This window comes from Rhinopithecus roxellana, chromosome 1 (assembly GCF_007565055.1).
Source record: "Rhinopithecus roxellana isolate Shanxi Qingling chromosome 1, ASM756505v1, whole genome shotgun sequence".
Classification (NCBI taxonomy): domain Eukaryota; kingdom Metazoa; phylum Chordata; class Mammalia; order Primates; family Cercopithecidae; genus Rhinopithecus; species Rhinopithecus roxellana.
In genome coordinates this window covers 52,318,643-52,332,971 of record NC_044549.1, presented here as the reverse complement: position 1 = coordinate 52,332,971, position 14,329 = coordinate 52,318,643, and the positions used below count along the sequence as shown (strand labels likewise).

The following is a 14,329-nucleotide window of genomic DNA, read 5'->3' as shown; positions in this document are numbered from 1 at the left end:
TGGTTGGGACAGCTTGCCACCCGACAGGGACATTGTGGTGGAAGGATATGGGTGAAGTGAGAGGAGGGAGCTGCTTTTCCTGGGTGCTAGACAGAGCCTGCTGGACGGACACACAGGCAGGGAGTCACATTTGGACTGGCTCATTAGGGATGGGTAGTTGGATACTCGCCAGTTGGCCAAGGTAGAAGAAGGGCATCCCAGCATGGAACAGCGTGTGCAAAGGCATAGAACAAGAGAAGATGTGTGTTCCTGGGAACTGAGTCTGGGCTGTACTGTGAAGGCCCTGAGTCTCACTCTAGAGAGAGGCACTTTATCCTGTGGGGCAGTGGCTTTTCCATGGGATCTGTGGAGCCCCAGGGCTCCCCAAGATGACTCTGGGATGTGGAAGGCCAGAGCATTGTGAGGAAGGCTAGGTAAGATGACATGATGAGGGTTGAGTAGGAGTTAGTTTAGATATGGAAGTTAGGGAGACCCTCTCTGAGGAGGAGAGACCCCCAGAAAGAGAAGGAACCTGCCCTATAGAGAGTGGGGGCAACAGATGGCACAGGGAGAGGTGGAAGATTCCAGGCAGGCAGCATGGCAAATGCCAAGGTCCTAGGGCAGGACTGAGCCCGAGGAGGTCCTGAGGAGAGACAGCGAGTTGGAGAGTGAGTCAGAGAAAGGAGGTCACTAGGGGAGGCGGGCAGGGCCCCACTGTGTAGGACTTTGTAAGGAAAGTGGGAACCATGGGGGGCCATAGGCGCAGGAACGATCCAATCTGATTTGTATTTGTGGACAGTCATTCTATAGCCGTGTGGGTGATGAGCTGGAGGGCGACAGTGTGGAAGCAAGGAGTGCAGGAGAGGGTGGTGGAGGAGGGTGTGGCCGGCGGACTGGGATGCCTTTGGAGATGGCCCTGTGAGTGATGGATTGGAGGGAGGCGGGGGATGGGGGATTGGCCTGGGAGGGTCCTGAGGATGGTAGGGCCTTTGTTGACACAGGAAGACCCAGGGAGGGGGCGGCTTGGGGGAATCCGGAGCTGAGCAAATTCCAGCTGGGGAAATGCCAGGGAGACATCTGGGGTGGTTTCTTGGCCAGCTGTGGGCATGTGCATGTGACGTGGGGGGTGGGGGCAAGAGGAAGGTGGCATTGGAAGCTTGGAGATGAGATCAGCCAGGCCAGGGTGTGTTGGAGAATAGAAGAAGCCCCAGGGCTGAGACTCCAAAAGTCTGGTGCTCAGGAACTTAAAAAACACGACAGAAAGAGAGAGCGAAAGAGAGAGAGAGAGAGCGAGTGCCAGGCAGAGGCTAGGGGACCTGTGAGAGGTGGTCCTAGAAGAGAGGAGGTGGCTGCTGGGCGGAGCCTTGGAGAATCAGGGTGGAGGGCTGGGGCCTTTGGACATAAGATGAGGGGTACTCACTCACCTTGCTGGGCTTTGCCTGGCTCTGCCTCCCACATTTTGGATGGCACCTGGCAATGCCACTCATGGTACCTACACAATTTCCCCTCCTGCTGCAAGTGGTTGACCCTCCCAGCATAAGGGTCATAGTTCCTGAGCTTTGTTTCAGAAGGAAGGTGGCCAGGAGAGAATGGGGGGAAGCCTACTAAGCGCAGGCTGAACCCTGGCACCTGATCAAGGAGGAGCCGGCAGAGAGCGCCATTCAACACCCACGAAAGCAGAGCCCCTCTCAGGCTGGTGACGGTTAGAGTCTCAGAGAGGACCTTCAGGATCGCCTGCATCAGGTCACCTGTGTGACAGACATGGAGAAGCTCAGGCCTGGAGAAAGGAGGGGAAGAGGGGAAATTGAGGCTTGTGACTTTTACATTTGTACACTTTTTTTTTTTTTTTTTGAGACGGAGTCTTGCTCTGTCACCCAGGCTGGAGTGCAGTGGCCGGATCTCAGCTCACTGCAACCTCTGCCTTCCGGGCTCAAGCGATTCTCCTGCCTCAGCCGCCTGAGTAGCTGGGATTACAGGTGCCCACCACCATGCCCGGCTAATTTTTGTACTTTTAGTAGAGACGGGTTTTCGTCATGTTGGCCAGGTTGGTCTCAAACTCCTGACCTCAGATGATCCGCCCACCTGGCCTCCCAAAGTGCTGGAATTGCAGGTGTGAGCCACCGTGCCTGGCCATTTGTACACATTTATGGGGCAGGTGCATGTGAAATTCTGTGACATGTATGTAATTCATAGTGATCAAGTCAGGGTGTTGGGGGTGTCCACCTGACTACCGTGCATTTTTGTTATGTGTAGTCACTCTGCTTGAGATTTCTAACTCCCCAACTCATCTGTGAAATAGGAATGCTAACAGTTCTCACTCTTAGTAACTGTGAGGTTCGTGTGCTGTGACCCTGCCTGGCTGGTTGCTAGCGCTGCTATATTTCAGCTGTTACTGTTATCTTCATTGGGCATCCCACTGATGTCATCTGGCTAAGAGCCAGGGACCGTAATCTCTGTAAGGCAATCTTGGAAGAAGTTTAGGGAGGAAGGATTTGGTCCTGTAGAAAAATATTGTGAGTCTCAGCTGTGCAGAAGAGAGGATAAGCCGCCTGGGCAGAGTCACCTCCTGTCACCAGAAGTATTCAAATAAGGAGAGTCTCCCACATGCCCGGAGTGTAACAAGAGGGGATGAGGCATTGAATGGTGGTGTCACTCTCAGTGGCCGCAGAGACTCAAGTCAGGACTGTGGCATCCTGGGAGGTGGAGGCAGGGCTCTGCCTGGCACCCACTGCTCCTGAGTCCTGGGACAGACATGTCTGAGCCATGTGCCATTCAGACAGTGAGCACCGATGCCAGCCTCTGACACGGCGCCTCTCAGTTGCCAAGGGTCTCCTAGATTCATTCAGCAAATACTCATTGAACACCCACCATTTGCCAGGGGCTGAGATCGGCTGTGAAGAAGATAGATAAGAGAGCTACCTACTGTCTGGGAGCTGACATTGCCGAGAAGGAAACAGAGGACTGAGAAAGTAAACTCATCTACAAGAGGCTCTCACAGTGCTGACTGCTGTGAGAGGGTTATTTATTTGTTTGTTTGAGACAAGGTCATACTCTCGTCACCCAGGTTGGAGTGCAGTGGCACAAGCATGGCTCACTGAGGCCTCCATCTCCTGGGCTTAAGCAATCCTTTCCTCTCAGGCTCCTGAGTAGCTGGAAATGCAGTCATGTACCACCATGCCTGGTTAAATTTTTTCTTTTTAAGAGACAATCACACTATGTTGCTCAGGCTGGTCTCACGCTACTGGCCTCAAGTGATCCTCCTGCTTCAGCCTCCCAGAGTTCTGGGATTACAGGCTATGGATTTTATTTCTGAAGAAGATTCTCTTTTTTCTAAAATCATCTTTGGAAATTTTATTCTAATACTGCCTTTATAGATTTGGAACTTACTTTTGCGTATGGCGTGATGTGGATCCCAGCATCATATATTAAATTCTTTCCCTGCTAAGTTTGAATGCCACCTTTATCATATATTCAATTCCCATATGTACATGGGTCTGTTTCTGAACTCTTTTCTCTTCCATTGAGCTCCTTGTCTTCTTGTTTTGATTATTAGAACTTTGAAGTGTATTCTGATACTGTTAGAGAAAGTCTGCCTTCTCTGTTCTTATTTTTCAGAAATGTTCTCGGGTATTCTTAAACATTTCTTTTTTTGGATGAATTTTAGAATTAACATGACAAATTCTGTGACATTTACACTTTGCTTTGGTTGGAATCGCATTGAAGTTGTAGAGTAAGTAGAGGAGAATTGACATCTTTAAGGTACATATTAGACACATGATACGTATTTTGAATAAAGTGTACCTTGTACCCATTAGACGATCAAATTTTCTTCTTCATGTGGATCAAGCGTGTTTACTGTCGATTTATTTCTAGGTTTGTTTCTCTTTTGAATGGGAATTTTTTCCTATTAACTTTTCTATTTAATTGTTACGGGGGTATAGGAAAGCCACTAATTTGAGTGTGTTGTTTTTGTTTTTGGCTGTTGTATTATAATCATTATTGTTAATCATATTAATTCTAATAGGTTGTGAGTTTTGGTTCTCTTGGATTGTCTAGGACAATGAAACCATAACATCTGCCAATAATGACTATTGCTTCTTCTTTCTATTATTTCTTTGGCCCTTTTTTCTTTCTTTCTTTTTTTTTTCTAAGACGAATCTTGCTCTGTCGCCCAGGCTGGGGTGCAGTGGTGCGATCTTGGCTCACTGCAACCCCTGCCTCCTGGGTTCAAGCAAATTTCTTGCCCCAGCCTCCCGAGTAGCTGGGATTACAGGTGCACGACACCAAGCCTGGTTAATTTTTTTACATTTTTAGCAGAGACGGGGTTTCATCATGTTGGCTAGGCTGGTCTCGAACTCCTGACCTCGTGATCTGCTTGCCTCGGCCTCTCAAAGTGCTGGGATTACAGGTGTGAGCCACCATGCCCAGCCTCCTTTTTTCTTGTTTTACTGCATTTGCTAGTATCTCCAGGACAATGCTATATAGTAGCATGGCCCATGGGCATTATTTTTGTAATATTTAATAATTCAGTGGGGGATGTGTCTAATGTTCCCCCATTGAGTATGATGTTTGCTATGTGCTTCTGGTAGACACCAGTTCTCATTCCTCTCCGTGCCTCAGAGCAGAACAGTAACAGGTTGTGATGGAAGCTGTTTTCCCTGTTTTACGGAAAAAGAATGAAAACTAAGGAAAGCTTGGTAACTTACCGTGCCTGCTAAGGTGACGCAGCCGATGACCCTCAGTGAGCTATTGCTCCTGCTGGAGTGTGCAGGTGCCGTCCTTCACGGCATCTGTCGCTCAGCCCTGTGCCCTTATGTGAACTGCTCAGGACATTTAGAGGGCTTTGTGGGCCTTAGCACCTGCACAGCCACTCAGTCCTCGTACAGAGAAGGACACTGAGTCTTTAGGGAGGAGAAGCAGCTGTCAGTGGCAATGCTGAGGTGTGGACTCAGGCCCACCAGGCTCAGAGGCGCTCACCTGTTACTTGTTGCCCCCAGCACGAATGTCTAGGCATTCTGTATGAACTTGACTTAGGAATATCACTTTCAGACCTCAGGGGCAAGCGCTTGGGTTAATTATACTTCTCATTTCTTGGCATGGCTCTTATTATCCTCTTTGCAAGGCTCTCTCATGTTTTATTTATATAATAATATTTTATTTCCTTTCATCATCTTTCTCCGTTCCCATCCACCACCTCCATCCCCATAGCTAACAGTTTCATCTCATCAGTGTGTTTTTTGCTATCATGTGTTCTCGCAAAGTATGCATTGTTATTTTATGTGTGATAGTTTAAATTTGTATAGTAGAACTGATTTGGTTTCTTCCTTTTCTCCCTTAGTGCTGTGTTCCTCCACACTGCTGCGTGTCCGTGCGTCCAGCTCATGCTGCTGTGTGTGTATCCAGTCTGTTGTTTCTGACAGCTCCTCCATGTAGCATGGCCCCAGATTTTCCTCATCTTCCCCCCAGTAATGGACACCCAGGCTGTCCCCAACCCCCTTCCACAAATAACACTTGACATGGGCATCCTTATACTGGTTGTGTTATGGGCTGTGGTGGGGACTTCCCTTCCCTCCGAGGCACCAGGAGCAGAGCATCTGGGTCCTCGATGATGCCTGTACTTAACTGCATAAGCGATGCCACGTCTCTCTAGCTGGCCACAGTCTCCACTCCCACCCCAGACACACAGACATGCAGCAGTGTGGAGGAATACAGCACGAAGGGAGAAAAGGGGGTCCCCACCTCTGCGTGGCATTTCTTACTCTTTCTCATATTTCCAGTTTAATGGATATTTTATTATTATTTTTTGAGACAGAGTCTCACTCTGTCGCCCAGGCTGGAGTGCAGCGGCTCTGTCTCAGCTCAATGCAACCTCCAACCCCCCTCCCCATCCCTGGGCTCAAGCAATCCTCCCACCCCAGCTTCCCGAGTAGCTGGGCTAACTTTTGTATTTTTTGTGGAGTTGGAGTTTTGCCGTGTTGTCTAGGCTGATCTCAAACTCCTGAGCTCAAATGATGAACCCATCTTAGCCTCCCAAAATGCTGGGATTGCAGGTGTGAACCACCGCATCTGGCCTAAGGAATGTTTTACTTTGGAGTTCTTATTTTCTTGTTAATTTTCAGGAGTTTATTATGTTTTGTAGATGGCAATTCCTTGTCAGTTTTGGACATTCCAGAAACGTCTCCTGGTATGTCAGCAGTCTATTATATGTGTACATGGAATTCTTTGTTATACATATTTGAATTTTGAGGTAATCAAATTCATTAATTTTTGTAACCTATAGCCTGTGCCTTTGAGTTTTAAGACATTCTCCCCTCCCTTGACTCCTTCCAACCTCCCCAGCCACAAATACAGTTGAACCTTGAACAACTCAGGAGTGAGGGGTGCTGACCCCATTAACAGTCAAGAATCCATGTGTAACTTTTGACTCCTTAAAAACTTAACTAATAGCTGACTGTTGACAGGAAGCCTTACTGATAGCACAAATAGTCAATTAACCCATATTTTGTATGTTATATATATTATATACTGTATTTTTTTTTTTTTGAGATGGAGTTTTACTCTTATTGCCTAGGCTGGAGTGCAATGGCGTGATCTCAGCTCACCACAACCTCCACCTCCCGGGTTCAAACAATTCTTCTGCCTCAGCCTCCTGAGTAGCTGGGATTACAGGTGCCTGCCACCGTGCCTGGCTAATTTTTGTATTTTTAGTAGAGACGGGATTTCACCATGTTGACCAGGCTGGTCTTGAACTCTTGACCTTGTGATCCGCCCGCCTCAGCCTCCCAAAGTCCTGGGATTACAGGCAAGAGCCACCGTGCCTGGCCTATATTCTGTATTCTTGTAGTAAAGTAAGCTTGAGAAAAGAAAATGTTATTAAGAAAATCATAAGAGAAAATATGTTTACTATTCATGCAGTGGAAGTGGACCATCATAAAGGTCTTCATCCTTGCTGTCTTCATGCTGAGTAGGCTCAGGGGAAGGAGGGGCTGGTCTTGCTGTCTCAGGGGTGGCAGAGGCGGAAGAAGCTGCTGTGTTGTTCAGGGGTCAAGTGTGTATTCAACATGAACCTTCCGTGAATTTCCTGGATGAGCTTAAACTTCTCTTGCTGCCACTGCTGCTGTTTTCTTATCTCTTGTCCTGTCGTAGCATCTTAGGTTGGGTTCCTTAGAAGCAGAGCCTGGGTTGGGGGGGTCTTGTGCACATGTTGGTTCATTTGGGGAGACCTCTCAGGAGAAACTCTCTGAGGAGTGAGGGATGAGAGGCAGACAAAGCTGTGGCCCGCGTGCGGTCTGACTCCTTGGGAGCTCTAGAGTGTGAGTGGCCACCACAGAGCTAACTGCTTTGAGACTGGGGGCTGAGCTCTAGCCCCATGTTAGCCTGTTATGGGCTGGGCTCTTCCCAGCCCCCGTAGGGAGGACTCCACCTCCCAGACAGTTCTCCAAAGTTGTGTTGTGGGCTGTTAGCGACCAACATGCAGAGCAGCAGGGGTGGGTGAGTTTGCCTGCTCAGTAAAGACCTGGACAGGCCCCTGCACATCTGCTGGACTTGGTGACCTCTGTATGGTGACTCTGCCTCATGTTGCTATCCACAGGCTCCACCAAGGACCTGATTGAGACCTGCTGCGCAGCCGGACAGCAGTGGGCCATCGACAATGATGAGTGCCTGGAGATACCTGACAGCGGCACTGAGGGCAACGTCTGCAGGTAGGGTGGGCTCCCTGGAGCAGGCAGAGCAGCCAATTTGCCTTCTCCAGAATCCTGCTTGCCTAGGACCCCAGGCCCAGGGCAGCCCAGAGAGAGTGCACCTTCACCTGCCTCTGGGGCATGAGGGCGACTGGGTGTGGCTGCCATGCGCCATCTGGCCAGGCTTTCTCCAGGCGTGGAAAGTCCAAGACTGGTCCTGGGAACAAACCAGCCACATAAATTGGTAGCTGGCCTAGTGAGCAAGATCCAAGGAATGTACAATTTGAAACAAGTTTTAAGGGACTGCTATCCCCTAGGAATAGTCAGGTGCTCCCCTCACCGCATGCTGCAGTTGCTGCCGCACTTATCCCCCTCAGGCTCTCTCTCCTCTGTCCTCTTCCTTTCTCCGCTCTGCTACCCTTGGGTCTTCAGGAGGCTGGCCTCTCGCTGTGCTCCCTTGCTGCTGTGCTTGTTGTTTCTTCTGACTCTGATATTGCAGCAAAGCAATCCTTTATCCCCACGCCTTCCGTTTTCCAGGCCCAGGAGAGCTCTTGGTCAGCTGCTCATGCTTTCTTTTTTTCCGGGGACCCTGTCTAACCTGCTCATTTTTCCAAATAAGAAAGATGAAGTTCAGAGAGGCAGTGTGATGCACTCAAAGCCACACAGCTCACTGGCAGCATGGCCAGGATTAGACCCCATGTTTCCCAATGTCCAGACCACTCTGCTTCCTGGAATAATTTATGTTCTAACCTTGTCTTTCCCTTCTGCCATTCCACCACTATGGGGCTATTTAGAGCATGCAGCATTGGGAACCCTGGAGTTTGACGCTAAGTGGTCCTAGTACATGCTTGCATCCCTCTTGTGGATGTGCCCCACCTCAGCGGGTGCTGAGCCCTGTCGCCCATAATCCCGACCGCCCTGTTCTGGCTCTGGCCTCTGCAGCTGACTCATCAGCCACCTCTGCCCCAGGCAGCCCAATAGTGACTGGCAGGCAGTGACCAGGGACCCGGAACCTGTGCTCCTCCAGGCTGACCTGCCATCCTTTTCTGGGATTGGGTCTCTCTGTCCTCCCTGACCGTTGTGGGGGTGGAGACTCTGATGCCAACCCCTCTCTCTCCAAAGTCAGGGACATACAACTCCGAGTCCAGTGGGACCCAGGCCTGCATCTTCTTGGTTAAGCCAAGAAATGAAACCTGTGCAACCCAGTGGAGGTTGTGCCGGCTCTGCCACCTGTACTGGCTCCCTTGCTGTGGACCTTGGGCAGGGCTTCCCTCCTCTGAACCTCACTCATTTTCTACTCTGGGAGGATGGGGTGGGCGATTGGGGGCTGAATTGCCCCCTCTGTTGCAGGACAGCCCAGAGGCACTGCTGTGTCTCCTACTTGAAGGAGAAGAGCTGCATGGCCGGCGTCCTGGGAGCCAAGGAGGGTGAGACTTGTGGGGCTGAGGACAACGACACCTGCGGCGTCTCCCTATATAAGGCAAGCCTGACCTGTGGCCTTCTCAGTGGGGTGGGGCGGGGCAGGGCGGGAGGCTGGCCTGGGCCTGAAGGTCCTTGCGGCCCAAGAAGTTAGGCTGTCCTCGGGGCTCCTCCTGGGAGTGACCCTCACGCCTGGGGTGGAAGGACTCTTCATCTGTGCAGAAAACATCGTCAGTTATTATATTGACCAATTAATTCACAGATTATTTTTAGAGCACCAGTGTGTGCCCTGGGCCCTGTTTTAGGCATCAGGGATGTAGCAATGAGTAACACAGATGGCAGTTCCCGCCCTCCAGGGGATTTCTTTCTGGCCAGGAAGACAGAGGAAGATCACAATGAATATGTTCGCACCTGGAGTGGTCGCAGGCGATTGTGCTAAGGAGGAAAACCTGAAGAGAGGCGGGATAAGCAGTGTCAGGGCTGGGGAGGGACTGCAGTATCAGCTGACAGTGGCCAGTGACAGCCTCACTGAGAAGGGGACATTTGTGCAATGCCCGGGATGGGGGACGTCTGTGAAAATGCTTTCAGGCAGAGTGCAGCATGTGCGAAGGCCCTGAGGTCAGAGTCTGCTTGGCATGTCTAGACTGTGTGGCTGGAGTACATCGAGTGACAGGGGCAGGTGGAGCTGAGCCCAGAGAGATGCCAGGGTTCCTGGCCATCATCAGAATGACTGCGGTTTGACTCTGAGTGAGGTGGACCCCATGGAGAGTTTGAGGGTCCCTTCTGGCAGTTGTGGGGACTGGTTATTGAGGGTGTTTCTCGCACCTGGGAGGTGGGATTGGGATGGGGTAAAACCCCACCAGGCAGTAGTGGTACAGAGAACAGTGTGAGCTAACACACAGGCGAGGACGTTGGGAAATGGGGTGTGTGGTCTAGTGGTCTGGCAGCAGTAAAGATAGGCCACCAGGAGTCCTTAGGCTGGAACATAAAGGACAGTAAATGTTGAGAGCTTTGGGCTTCAAGCAGAGTGTCTGTAAAGCCGTGGGAGGGATTTGCAGCAGGAGATCAGGTTGTGTGCTCGAGCTCATGGGGGCCACTGGGGGATAGGGTGTCAGTTTGGCTACAAGTAATGGAAAATTTCCTGGAACACTGGTTTTTCTATCATATGCTGCAGGCTGGAGGAAGGCAGGGCTGAGTTCGAGGAGTGAGCAGCTCCATGGTCATCAGGAACGGGGCACAGGCATGGTGGTCTTGTCCTGCCAGCTCTCATTTGCCACCTCACGGTCCAGGACGAACTCCAGAAAGGGGCAGGAGAGCCCCCTTGTTTTAAATTATTATTATTATTATTATTATTATTATTATTATTTTGAGACAGAGTCTCTGTCGCCCAGGCTGTAGTGCAGTGGTACGATCTCGGCTCACTGCAACTCCACCTCCCGGGTTCAAGCAATTCTCCCACCTCAGCCTCCTGAGTAGCTGGGATTATAGGCATATGCCACCACGCTTGTCTAACTTTTGTATTTTTACTAGAGATGGGGTTTCACCACATTGGCCAGGCTGGTCTTGAACTCCTGACCTCAAGTCATCCACCCACCTCGGCCTCCCAAAGTGCTGGGATTACAGGCATGAGCCACTGCATCTGGCTTAAATTGTTTTTTGATCGTGGTGAAATACACATGATGTAAAATCTTAACCATTTGTAACTGCACAGCTCGGTGGCATTAAGCACATTCACATTGTTGTGCAGCCATCACCAGCAAGCATCCAGGGAAGTTTCTTATCTTCTCAAGCTGAAACTGTTCCCATTGAACACTAAACTCCCATTCCCTCTCCCTGTAGCTCCTGGTAACCACCATTCCACTTTCTGTCTCTGTGGGTTTGACTCCTCTAGGGAACTCATGTAAGTGGAATTATACAGTGTTTGGTCTTTTGCGTCTGGCTTATTTCACTTAGCATCATGTCGTCAAGGTTCATCCATGCCATGTGTAGCAAATATAAGTGTTTCCTTCCTTTTTGAGGTGGAATATATTCCCTTGTGTGGACAGACCACATTTTCTGTATCTGTCCGTTCATCGACGGACACTTGGGTTGCTTCCACCTTTTGGCTATTGCGAATAATAACGCTGCTGTGAACATGAGCAGAAGAAGAGCTCCCTTTTTTGAGGGTGCACTGTAGTTCTGCTTAGATTTCATTGGCTGGAGCTTCATCTCCTGGCTACATGTAACTGCAAGGAAGACTAGGGAATGTGGTGTCTTTATTCTGGGAGGTCAGGTGCCTCACTGAACGTGAGAAAGAAGGGAAACAGATATTGGGATGGATAGCTGGCTGTTTACAGCAAGGCGACAGCAAACTAGGACAGTGGCACAGTTTCAGGAAACCTTCCAGAAGGGACTTCATCTGGATTGAGGAGTGGGGGAAGGAATTGAAGAAGCCCACGGTCTCAAACCTGGGTGATGGTGACAGAGGCTGCTGGATGGTTCTGGCATTTGGGAGAGGATTTTGACTTCAATTTTGGTCATCTTAGGGTCATCTTTTTTCCTTAAAACCACTAGTATTAGTGATAGGACCCTGTTGACAGTGTTTAGAAACGTTTAGAATCCCCTTTTCTGTCTTTATGTTTGACCCTGGACCAGTTCTCTTTTCCTTTCTTTTCTTTTCTTTCCTTTTCTTTTCTTTTCTTTCCTTTTCTTTTTTCGACGGAGTCTCACTCTGTCGCCCAGGCTGGAGTGCAGTGGCGCCATCTCGGCTCACTGCAAGCTCCGCCTCCCAGCAGGTTCATGCCATTCTCCTGCCTTAGCCTCCCAAGTAGCTGGGATTACAGGTGCCCGCCACCATGCCTGGCTAATTTTTTGTATTTTTAGTAGAGATGAGGTTTCACTGTGTTAGCCGGAATGGTTTCGATCTCTTGACCTCGTGATCCACCCACCTTAGCCTCCCAAAGTGCTGGGATTACAGGCATAAGCCACTGTGCCCGGCCAGTTCTTTTTTCCGAGCCTCAGCTTTTCTATCTGTAAAATGAGGATAATAATCCATGTCTTTTTGAGTGGTTGTGGGGATCAGAGATAATGCAAACTAAGTGTTAAGTATGTGATGGGCCTTCATTAGTGGGAAGTGTTCAACACTGAGAGATGCAAGAATAGAGTATCGGTTAGCTGTTGCTGGGTAACATACATTCCAAAACACAGTGGCCTGTTGCTGGCTTAATGCATGAATTTGTGGTCAGCTGAGTACTTCTGCTGACCTTAGCCATGCTCAGCTGATCCTGGGGGTGGGGGTAGGTGCTTGCTTATGTGGCTGCTGTCAGCTGACAGCTCCACTGGAGCTAGATGACCTAGGATGGCCTCAGCTGGGATGACTTGTCTCTGCTCCCTGCAGTGTCTCAACCCCCAGCGGGCTAGCATGGGCCTGTTCAGTTAGTGGATGTGCAGAGTTCCAAGAAAATAAATAGAAGCATTCAAGGTCTTTTGAGGCCTAGGCTAAGAACTGGCACACCATCACGTTTATCTCATTCTATTGGCCAAAGCAAGACAGAAGGCACAACCAAGACGTTGGGAAATACACACTTTCTTTTAATAGAAGCAGCTGCACTATCACATTGCAAAGACAGTGAACACAGAAAAGAGTGAATAATTGGTGCTGTTATTGCAACCAGTATACCACTGTATTTTAAAATAAATAAAACCAATTTATTTTTGAAGAAAAGCAGCCTGGGCTGGGGTAGATCTACATCTTTAGGAACCTAGTCTTCTATTTTTATGTTTAATTATCTTTAACTTGTAGCTTCCATCTTCAGGGTTACTTCATGGCCCAAGTTGGCTGCTAAAGCTCCAGCCATCACATATGTGCTCCAAGAAGGAGAAAGAGGGGGAGCAAAAGCTATGTACTTGATTCAAGTAAAGTCATCCCCAGTTTAAAGCCCTCCTGAAGGCTCTGCCGAGTGCATCTATCTATAACTGCAAAGGCCCCTGGGAAATGCCATCTTTTAACTGACTTGAGTAGAATTGGGGTTTGCTAATAAACATAAGGGGATAATGAGTGTGGCTGGGGGGTTAGTTTAGTTCCTTCCATAAAAGGCCGTTTATTTGTTATCTGTTTCAAAAGACTTATGATAGTCCTACCCTGTGCCAGAATTGGGAAATAGAGGCAGAGGACCTCTCTGCCCTGGGAGAGTGCATAGTTTGGCAGAGGAGATAAGAAAATGGTGAATTCAGCCAGGGACGGTGGCTCACGCCTGTAATCCCAGCCGTTTGGGAGGCCGAGGTGGGCGGATCACGAGGTCAGGAGATCGAGACCATCCTGGCGAACACGGTGAAACCCCATCTCTACTAAAAATACAAAAAATTAGCTGGGCGCGATGGCGGGTGCCTGTTGTCCCAGCTACGTGGGAGGCTGAGGCAGGAGAATGGTGTGAACCCGGGAGGTGGAGCTTGCAGTGAGCCGAGATGGTGCCACTGCACTCCAGCCTGGGCGACAGAGCGAGACTCCGTCTCAAATTAAAAAAAAAAAAAGGCAAGAAAAGAAAATGGTGAATTCACCTCCATTTATCAGTCCTTTCCCTGAGCCTAGCTCCAGGCGGGGGCCAGGGATTGGGCAGTGATAACTGTCTCTCCTTGCAGCAATGCTGTGACTGCTGTGGGCTGGGCCTCCGCGTGCGGGCTGAGGGCCAGTTATGTGAGTCCAATCCCAACCTGGGCTATCCGTGCAATCATGTCATGCTTTCCTGCTGTGAGGGTGAAGAGCCTCTCATAGTACCTGAGGTCCGCCGACCTCCAGAGCCCGCGGCTGCACCACGGAGAGGTGAGTGCTGCCCTTCCCTGGCTGTGGCATATGGGGCGAAGGCTGGGTGACCTCTGGCCTTCTGTGGAGGCCCTGGGTCCTTCATCACCTGTGGCTTGAGACACAAGCTCTGCTCTAAACAGAGTTCTGAGGATGGTGATTTCATTGTTTTCTGTGGATTACCCACTCCACCCACCTAACCACCAACTACCGCCCATCACCCTTTCACTGTCCACTCACCACCTTCCCCTCTCTTTGTCTATACATCTTCCTCCCTATCTATTTTGTCTGTACATCTTCCTCCCTATCCACTTACCAGTCTGCTCTTTTTCCATTCATTGCACTTATCTCCCACCCATCCTCCCATCCTTTTGTCCATCTCTCCATCCATTCGTTCATTCACTCCGTCAATCATCCTGTATCCCATCATCTGCCCATCCATCCATCCATCCATTAATGCATCCATCCATCC

At 49.7% G+C, this 14,329-nt stretch overlaps 1 protein-coding gene across 2 annotated transcripts in view; it reads left to right on the top strand.

Annotated features, from left to right (window-relative positions):
* The window catches only part of FBLN2 (fibulin 2), a 90,530-nt gene that overhangs the window by 52,880 nt on the left and 23,321 nt on the right, over nt 1-14,329 (top strand). For both annotated transcript variants that reach the window (XM_010384473.2, XM_010384472.2), the window contains exons 3-5: nt 7,571-7,682; nt 9,012-9,141; nt 13,698-13,878. In XM_010384473.2, the coding sequence (XP_010382775.1) occupies nt 7,571-7,682; nt 9,012-9,141; nt 13,698-13,878 (423 nt within the window). The remainder of the gene's footprint in view (nt 1-7,570; nt 7,683-9,011; nt 9,142-13,697; nt 13,879-14,329) is intronic.